At 42.1% G+C, this 10078-nt stretch overlaps 1 protein-coding gene across 1 annotated transcript in view; it reads right to left on the bottom strand.

Moving 5' to 3' along the window:
• Positions 1-440: 440 nt before the first annotated feature.
• AKR1D1 (aldo-keto reductase family 1 member D1) overlaps positions 441-10078 on the bottom strand; it is a 34731-nt gene continuing 25093 nt past the window's right edge. The window contains exons 4-9 of the mRNA XM_084206241.1: positions 9629-9706; positions 7201-7323; positions 5357-5466; positions 4733-4898; positions 3875-3957; positions 441-551 (exon numbers count right to left, since the gene is read on the bottom strand). Coding sequence (XP_084062367.1) covers positions 509-551; positions 3875-3957; positions 4733-4898; positions 5357-5466; positions 7201-7323; positions 9629-9706 — 603 coding nt within the window. The 3' untranslated portion in view covers positions 441-508. The remainder of the gene's footprint in view (positions 552-3874; positions 3958-4732; positions 4899-5356; positions 5467-7200; positions 7324-9628; positions 9707-10078) is intronic.

The following is a 10078-nucleotide window of genomic DNA, read 5'->3' as shown; positions in this document are numbered from 1 at the left end:
GAAAATATGTGCATATGTATCAGATTCAGTTAGTTGACCACTCTTGACTTTCTCTTACTTGAGCTGCAAGAGAAAATGGTACTGGTTTGGACCACATGACCCCTCTGTGGCCTCTTCAAACTTTGCCCGTTCTGTGATTCTGATTCTGCCTGACACCTACTGAAGTGGAAGGTTTTGTTTCAGATTAAGTGAAGAATATCCAATTAAGGGAAACTGATTTGGCTTGAACTAGCGAGCTTGTTTTTAGGAGAAATCTTCAGTTTTATCAGCAATCAGTCTTGAATGTTCAGTGTTCAGCATTATAGCCTGATATGCCAAAACCAGAAATTCAATGAATGAAATAGATTTGGTCACCAATAACAAGAAAAGACAGACAAGACAAAAAGAAATAAAGGTCATGTTTTTAATGCTGGTTTGAACAGCCTTACATGAAGACAAAGCACCAAACGTTGAGTGTCTCTCAGCAAAGCCTAACAGCATTGGCTGGCTGTCCAGAGCCACCTCTTTTTCAGTATTCATCATTGAAGGGGTACTCTGGATGGTCACGCCACCTGTGGAAAGGTCAGATTGGGCAAGTGAGCTCCTTGGGTGAATCAAGATATCAAATCACTGCAATCGACCTGTGCCCAGCAAACCTCTTCCTTGCAATATATATGTGGCCTTCATGGAAGGCTCTCCTACTTATCCAGAAACTGTTCTGCTCTGAATAACTGCCCCCTGCAGAGATGGAAGCAAGCCTGTGTATTTAAGGAGAGGACAGTGACAGGCCTACAGACTGCATATCTTAAGGAGACATGAGGAAAATCAACAGGACTCTGGATGTCAGCTATTCTCACTATTTAACTCAGGTGAGTAGAAGTGTTTTGGGAAAGGGGGATGGCTTCATCATGTGTGCTGTACTGTGGAAGGGGAAGACTTTGTTCAGATGTCTAGAAAGACACCTAGAAATAAGGGCTATGTGTGAAGAAGAGGTAGAGACACCAGACAGTTCTACTTTGTCTTATGCCCTTAGAGCTGGCATGAACAGGTCTGGGTACAGGGTGGTGCTTTCCCCAAGCAGCTGCCATACCTAAACTAGATCTGGCTGTCCTCTAGCTCAGCCTACATGTAGATATTCTGCCACTATCTACTGTGGCAGAGAATTTGCAAATAAGCTTTGGGATGACCCTGTTTAGTGGAGAAAGGGTTGGTCATGGGCGCATCCTAACAAAGAGATATTTCATGCTTTGTTTTAGAAACTGCATCCTCAGGGAAGATGCACAATCCAGGATCATTATGAAAGGCAAGAAGAAAATTTCCAGGGTCAACTTCAGGTGAAAAAAATAACACTGTGTTTGCCCATTATTGGCAGACTTAAGAGAGAGGTAGCTGTTTTCTGTTGTGGGTTTTCTTGTTTGTTTGAGAAGCTGATGCTAAATCACAAGCCCTGGCTTGACAAACACTTTCCATTAGCTAAATGAAAAATTTCTGAAGAGCATTCTCAGGTGCACCATGGCAGCTGGCTGCCTTGCCTTACAGCACAGCACAACAAATACTGGCATTTTTCCAGCTGTGAATCGTTCCAGTCTGGGAAGGACACATTTCACAATATTGAAGGTAACTAACTGGAAGGCCTCAAACATTTTGAATTGGTTGTGTCAAAACATTTCATTCCAATATTCAGCCAAGATCAAGTGTTTACACATTAACAGATTGAGTTGGTTGAAAAAAAATCCCAAAAAACAAAACAAGCCACAACACTTTGGCTTGTTTGACTTCAGTATAATTTAATGATGTCTGAGTTGCCAGTGTCATTATCTCTACTTTTCATCTATTGAGCATGCTTGCTAATCAGATCTCACATATTCAAAAGTCTGAGTCCTTTGAGTGAAAATGATTCACTTGGGGGAGTCAGTGCAGCTTGGCATGGCTGGAAAGGAAAAACATCCATAGCAGAGAATGGGAGCATAAGATAAATGAAGCAGATACATTAATGTAAAACTTGCCCTGCACAATGTTTCCAGATTTCTCCAAGAGGAGAAGAAACAACTTCAGATTAAGATTTCCTGAAGTACTCCTGTTTTTATAAAGCCTCCATTTTCCTCTCAGATGCTTAACTTGCTAATTCATTCCATTGATTGCATTATCCTGTTTGCATGTGCTTACTCATACCATCGGAACAACAGGTTTGCACACAGTACCCTTTATGGTAGCTGATAAGGGGAAGAACCAGAGAAAAGCTGGATTTTTCCATTCCTGCTGGCATGTGTATCGCAGCAGTCAAAGGTTTTGCACAAAGTTAACTAACCGAAAGTCTTTCTGTATCGTGGTTTGACTTTTTCAGATACAGATTGCTGGATGAAATAAGAAATGTATTTAGGCTGGTGATTTGTCTGATGCAGTGTCAATTCCAGACACTTTAGTGTGGTAACGCAGAGTAGGCATATATATCTATATATATAAATCTATATATCTGCTTCTTACATGGCAACATCACTTTTCCAATAAGGCTTTTTTCATAGCTGAGATCAGATTGTACTTAAACATTTTTCCCCAAACAGGGAGCTCTTGTGAAAACTAGAGCTGCCAATGCCCCTCCTATGCATCCTGTTTTCCTTATATCCTTGGTGGCCTCCTATGACCAAATTCAGTCTAATAATGCAAAGCATTTAACTTAATAGTTTTTTAGATTGGTAGCTTAGAAAGTTCTTCCCCTGTGGGCATTTGCAGCCTTTGACTTTGCTTCTGGGAAAGGCTCTTGAATTTTCACCAAGGTTACATTTGATGTATATGATCTTCAAAAGTTAAATGATGCTATAACTCAATTTTGCTATATAAAACCAAACTGTGTCAGATACCAAAACACACTTAAGAATCTCCGAGGCCATTTGCGAGAAGCCTTCTGGAACTAAGTACTGCTAATTGATGGAAGGCTACTTTAAGTCTTAAGAAATTAAAGCTTCAGAGCACCTGGCTGAGCTTAAATGTGAAAAATGAACTCCATTATGATGCTTTTAACTTAGTGCATATTTTTGGTCATATTTATGCAGCACAGTAAGTGGTTTGTTTGTTTCTTTGCAACATTTCACTGTATCTTTTGAGCAATGGTCAACATTTTAGAGTGCTATTGATGCTGTATCAATGCTTTTCATTTCACGCTACAATTTAGCAGGACACAGATAATCTAAGATAAAAGGAGAAATGCATGGAAATTAATCTCGAGCATTTGGCTACTTACTGAGTGCCCTGAAAAGGGGAAAACAAAGTTTGGCCATAAGCTGTAGATGCTTTTGAGGTGAAGGATAAACAAACAGCCTTATCCTCTGTAAGAGAGGGATTGTTGGCTAGGTCTGAGCTTTCAGGTGAAGCAAAACTGTCTTGGGTGGTAAGCTTTAGGTGACAAGCAGCAAGAGATCAAGTCTTGATAAGTCTCAGAAGAGATAATTAGGAAGTGGTCTAGCAGTCAAACAAGCTTTCTGTTCTTCTGTTTTTCTTAGAAGAAAGTACAATTCAATTTCATTTGAATTTCAGCTCCAATATCCACACTTCTAGACAGGGATGATGCTATGCCTTATCAGAGTCTGAGACCACCATTCACCACATAGCAGAAAGAGTTTAAGGAAATGGAGGAGAGGTGGAATAGCAAGATACACTCACTTTCTATTAGGTGGGCTTTGAGAACCTGAGCTGCAGGCAAATATTGTACACTTATTTCTGCAATGGGTCCAGGAGCATATTCAGGCTGTATTAGAAGTCTCTCATGTTCAAGCCTTACCTTAGAATAGGGTTGTTTATGCAAAAGTTAATATTTAAAGGAAGTTTGGTTTTTTTTTTTTATAATTCTCTGAAAGAACAGGAATGCCCTATGCAGATCTAGGATTTCTCCTGTACTTACATTAACAGTTCCACATAACGAACATTTTTGTTCAGGGCTTCAATTTCTTTCATCTCTTGCTCAGTGAGGGAGAAGTCAAAGATCTAATGGAAGAGATGTTAGGAATGAGTTAGTTAGCATTTCTTGTCATCATAAACCTTAATATGTTCCAGATTCCAGAAATACAATCCCTCCTTCTCCCTGTATCTCTCCCACAAACCCATGCTTACTTGCATTTGCAGGAGTCTCAAGGACATGAATAAGCCCAGTCACATTTGCCTACACCTTTTTTGCAAGAAGTGTCTCAGTACTGCGAGACTACCTTCCACCAGCTTTGAAAGCAACGTATTTCCAGGGGAAGTAGGGAGCAGTGTGAGTACTGAGTGCTGCAAGGGATGCAAGAACAAAATAATCTTATTTTTGGGGGGTACTCAAACCAAACGTTTTCTGGTGGTGTGGTTGTGAACCTTTCTGTCACACTTGTGTGCAGCAACCCTTCCCTAGCAGAGCTGTCCCATACCTGAAGACAGGGCAGAAAAATCAGTCCTTCCTAAGCTCCTGCAGCCTTGCACTGCTGACCTACTGATTTACCTCATCTTGCTTGTCCTGCTCACTGCAGCAGCTGCTGCTCTGGAACATACCACCAGCTGGAGCTTTAGCTGCTCCAGAGAGTTAAAAGACACCAAAATTTCCTCTGTGCACTGTTATTATCATACCTTGTTGCCATTTAGTGGTGGGGACAAGAAGCATCAAATGTGGCAAGGTTTGCCACTGGTAAAGCCTTACCTATGTCTACAGAAAAAACAGGGAAATTACCTTCTATAGGGGCTAAGCCAATGTAAGTAGATTTGTCCATGTACTACTGAGGTATGAATTTACCTGGAAATTCTCTCTGATGCGTTGTGGATTGAAACTTTTTGGGATCACCACCACCCCTCGCTGGATGTTGAAACGCAAAGCGATCTGTGCCGCAGTCTTGTTGTACTTCTTGCCAATGGCATTCAGCACAGGATCTTTCAGCAAAGGAGGGGAGGACACATTTACCCTGGAAAAAAAGTGAGAAGAAAAGGAAAACAAAAAACCTCCTCATCTTTAATGCTAAAACATAGGGGCATCTACTTGTTTGTGGACAGAACACTGCACCTTTTGACAAGTAGAGTGAAAGACAGGAGAAAATCTTTGGCTCTTAGGTTGGCACATTGTCAAAGGCAATTTCCTGTGTGATGTCCTAACGTTGACTTAATTTCTTCTTCCTCACCTAAGCCTCACACATTCCCCATTCTAAACACTTGCCTTCTGTTAGCGGAGACCTAAGGCAACCTCCTATGCAGACACCTAGCATTCTTTGATGACAGCATGCAGCAGGAGTGTTGAAAGTTTACACTCACAACAGCAATATTTAGACACTGAGGTTCAAAACCACTTTAAAAAATGGGGGCAGAGGTGGAGAACTATGTTTCCCTGGATATTGTCCCTCTATTTGAAAGTAACATGGGGACTTACCATGATTCATCCCTTGAGGTTCCCAATGGGCTGTACCCAACAATAACGATGTCATGTTGTCTGCAAAATTCTAGGAGTTTGGGTTGGGTGAAGTAGGGATGGCATTCTACCTGCAAGAGTAGCACAGAAAGGATGACTAATCAACAGGACCAGACACAGAAACAGATATCCCAATATTTGTGAGAGCTACAGACCAGGTGATGCTTTCAGGAAAGGATAGATGTAAATTAAGGAATAGGGAAACACCATCTGTGGTTAATATTCTAATTGTACATTGCTGGATGATTGATTTTTTTATTAATATTTTTGGGTTTTTGTTGGACAGCAGATTAACATTTGCAACCATAATTTGGCTGCAGGGAACTTTTATTGTCTTGCAGTGGAAAGGTGGCAGTAAGTGGGGATTATGGAGGTGAGGCAAGCTCACTAGACAAGCAGACTGAGAAGGAAACCCATCTCATGTGGGTCAGCTCTCCATTTCTCTGCCTCTTGCATTCAGGATGACTAATCTGATGTTGTTTTTAGGGAAGTGTTGGCATAAACTGTCCCAGTTAGAAAGGTGGGGGGGGGGGTTTATTCAAAAGGTGAGATGATGACCTTGTTGCGAGCTGTGCCCTCCCACGTTGCAAACACTGTTCCCTCCCAGGCATGGATATTCTGGCTGTGATCTCAGACTCTGGGAAATTGATGTCTAAAAGGTGACAGAGCAACCACTGTTTGCAGTGGTTGCTATCTGGCAAGTCTGAAGCTATCTGGCACTTCTGTACTTGCTGGCCAGCTGCCCTAAGCCGAGCTTAATCTTTTGCCTGGTTTTCCTCGACCCCAGGAAGCATCAGCAATGCTCAGTGCAGTCTTAGGGGCACACCAGAAACAGCAATTGCATTTTGCACCCGCTGGGCATGTTAATACCAGGGAAGGGTGCTGGAATTTCCTATTCTCGCAGGCAGCCTTTCCCTCCAGGCCAAATACAGAAATGAAAGCTGTGGCCAGCCTCCTTGCCCTGCCTCATGGCCATTCCAGCCCTCCAGGCCACGTGCTGGGAGTGGGAAGTTGGTCCCGGTTGGTCCCTGGCCTCGTCTCTATTACTGCTAATGTGGATATTTGTGCCAGACGAGTCAGAAGGGCTTCCCAGAGATTTCTAGGAAATGCAGAGACCTGCCAAATGCCAGAGCCAAAGGTACTGGGCACTCAGATGGGTCGCTGCCACTTGTCACCTCCTCAGAGCCCCGCTGCTATAATTTAACTCGGATGTGCCTGTCATCTTCACGGGATTGTTCCACTCGGGCCAGTCACGTAACAGGGTCTCCTTTAATTGAACATTTTCTCTATCTCTTACAAATGTCTTACAGGAAAAGTACAAGAGAGCAAGTACAGGAAATTCAGGAGTTGCTTCTAATGGCTTTTACCCTTGAGAAGCCTGGAGTGACTGAGGATCTGTAGGGTTGTGCTGGTGTTAACTAAGGTAGACATGGCTTCATTGAGCATTGGTTAGCTCTGGATGGCTTTCTTGGGGATTTTTGGACTTGAAGTAAGGTACATGGCAGAAATCTAAGATCTGCTTTGACTCAGCATTCAATCTTGTTATGGAGCTTTGGCACAGAGGCACCGGTTTTATAGTCCTGGAGCAGAAACTGAGGAAAGTGATTGCTCCAGAGCCTTCAAAAATTGATTTTTAGCCTAGATAGGAAGAATAATATTTTCAGGCTAGAAATGGAAGCATGGAGGCCAGCATCTGTGGCAAAGTACACATCATCTTTCTGTACATGGTGGCTTAGGCTGTGTGTTTGCATTCCCCAAAGGGCAGTGGCACCGTGGCAGGCACTGCCCTTGGCTTGCAGTCATACCTGGTTGCTGACAGGTTTGTACTTAAGTCCTGGCTTGTTCATGATCATCTCCAGTTGCCTGCGGTTGAAATTGGATACTCCAAGAGACTTTGCCAAGCCAGCATCTTTACATGCCTCCAGAGCCTGCAAAGAAAGCAAAGACAAGAGGAATCCCACATGTTGGCTTGATTTCTTGGAGTGTGCATTATAGAAAGAGTTGGAAGATAGACCATTATCGAGACCCTTTGCTGCAGCAGAACTAACAGCTCTATTAGCATGAGGGGCGTTGTCCAGACAAACCAAACTCTATTCCTGTGTTGACCTGCTTTCCAGACCAAGCCCTAATGTTTTTTACCTCCTGTGAGGGTAGAAATTGTCTGGAGAGCAGAAAGATTTAACTGAGATATAGATACTTAAGTGCCAGGCAACCGCTTTTAGAGAGTTTTGCTTACTTTATGCTGCTTTAGCAGTGCCTCAAAGCTGGAGAAAGCAAAGAGAACAAAACAGACTGCTTTCCTGATAAGTCAGTTCACTCCTTTTGATTGTAAGACAGTTTTTCATATGAAGTCTTTAGCCAGTGAAATCCCCTAAATATCTGGCAAGGCACATCACAAAACCTGCAGAGAAAACTTCAGTACAATATGAAGCAGAAAAAAAAATGTGGATGGGAGAAAGGCATTCTAGATATTTTGCACTTTAGACAAATCCTAGTAGCTGAGAAACTCTTATGAATACTGGACATGAATATATTCCCTGGTCTTTGTTTGCTTCCTCTGCTGGGTTGTTAAGGGGAAAGGGGGTCCTTTCCTGTGGTCTTCTCATTTTCTGCCTGAAACTCTGCACACAAATAATTCAGTGACTGTTTGAGACAGAGCAGACCTCACCATGGAGCTGGATGCCCTTCCAGGTTTTGTTATTCTTTCTGTCTTACAGGAGCTGAAAGCAGGGAGGTAAGAGACATTCTGTTTGATGACCTCCAGTTGGCCTCATATGCCTTCTATCACTCAGTGACAAGTCAGCAGATACAGTCATCTGAATTAATTTTTGCCAGCTAGCTTAATTTCACTGAGAGAGTGAAATTATCTGGATTGAGTTGAGCCATTTTAATTCAGATTAATGCTGCTATTTGCAGATACTCCCCACCACCTATTTTTCTCTTGGTTTATTAGCTGAAGAGAGTGGCCTGCTATAGAATAACCTTTACATTAAACACCAGCTTAAAGATAAAAATATAGCAGTGTTGGGTGAGCTATTGCTTTTAACATCTGAGAAACTGTTCTGTGAAAAGAGGGGAATGAACTGCATCAGCCAAATTCAAATGTAACATAAACAGCTAACATGGAAGTCCCCCTTCCCTCTGAGAACCAGCCTGGATGAGTCAGCTGCCAAGGGAAATTTCAGGGCCCCCTCTGGGCTCTCTCCCCCTTCAAAATTTCACTCAGAATTTCACCATTGTTCTTTATGTGCTGTACCTCAAGTAGAGCTAAACTGGGACATGACTATCCAGATCTGGACAGTGCAAGCTGAAGTAGAGCACGTAGTAGCACCTCTTATCTCTCTTGGTGTGAACTGGATGTAATTAGTGATGCTATTTCATCAGGCCTGGTGCAGAGGGAGAGCTGAGCAGTTTTGGCCATGAACTAAAGAGGTGTCCGTGGCTTTGAGAGGCAGAAATGTGAGGAGTTTGCTAGACTCACTTTCTCTCTCACCAAGATCCTGAAGCCAAGTGACACTAGGCTTAGTGAGACATCTGCCTAAAGGGCTAGAGCACATCACAAACAAATCTAGGGTGCAATCTTTCAGGCAAATGCTACTTCCCTCCAAGTTTTCTTACAGAAAAATCTTGTGTTCCCATCTGATAAGTAAATTCAGAAGTGAGTGAACTTGTTCTAATGGCAAGGGATGGCAAGGTCTTGGGCTTTGTTTTTTGTGTGTGTGGGGGGGGGTTGGGTGGGGAGATGTTGGTTCTTTTTTTTTTTTTAATAGGTTTTTTTTGGTTGATTGTTTGGTTTTTTTTATGGTGAGCTTTAGGGCAAAATCTGTTTTATTCCTGCAAGTGAAAAGATTTTATTTTTTTCAAGATGACCTAGTCTCTTCTGAGGGCTCCAACTTTCTCTTTCTGTGAAGATCTGAAAAAGGGGAAGGATTGGTAAAAACCTAATGATAAAAGCTTCAAGTAGTGAATGTAGAGTGCACTCTCTTAAAGAGGGAATGTGGATGTCTGATGTTTCAGCAGTGTTTTGTTATAAAAATAATTAAATGACAGCAAAAAGAAACATGCTTAAAGAATGCTTAAGGATAGAAGTAAAATTTATCCATGGAGCTAGTAGAATTCAATCCATTTGCCCTAGCAATTTGCTTTAGTTATATTTATGAAAACCACAAGTAAAAATGAGAATGAATATCTGTGGGTTTAAAGCATATATGGATGGATGTTGTGTTTGCTTACCTCCCACGTGGCACATAAGTCTGTCTCATGGTAGATAAATTTTCCATTTTCGTCTTTTGGGTAGAGTGCATCTCCAGGCTGAAAAGTAAAACCATACTGCTGTTCTTTAAAGAAAAAATTTTCAGTCCTTAGAGCAAAATTTTTTTCATGGACTCTGTTTCTACTAGTAAACAACAAAAAAAATTGAGTAGTTTTCTGAAACACCCTAAGTTCAGCAGGTCAGTCATGCTGGGCTTACCACATCCTCGTCTGCTGGATCGTCCTTGGACACACTCCTGAGCTGTCACATGAGAGTACACTCAGGAGTTCCTGGATGGCCTTGTTTTTCAGTGAACTTTTGACCTTTATGTTATGGCATCCAGAAGACTCATCTCCTTCCAAAGGGCTGGGTTAGAGTACCAGCCTGTATTCTCTTCTGCTTCTTTCCTCTTCATTTTGGCCCTTCCCTTG

Source organism: Fringilla coelebs, assembly GCF_963513975.1.
Source record: "Fringilla coelebs genome assembly, chromosome: 5".
Classification (NCBI taxonomy): Eukaryota; Metazoa; Chordata; class Aves; order Passeriformes; family Fringillidae; genus Fringilla; species Fringilla coelebs.
Note: the sequence above shows the minus strand (reverse complement) of the source record. Positions and strands in the feature narration are given on the sequence as shown.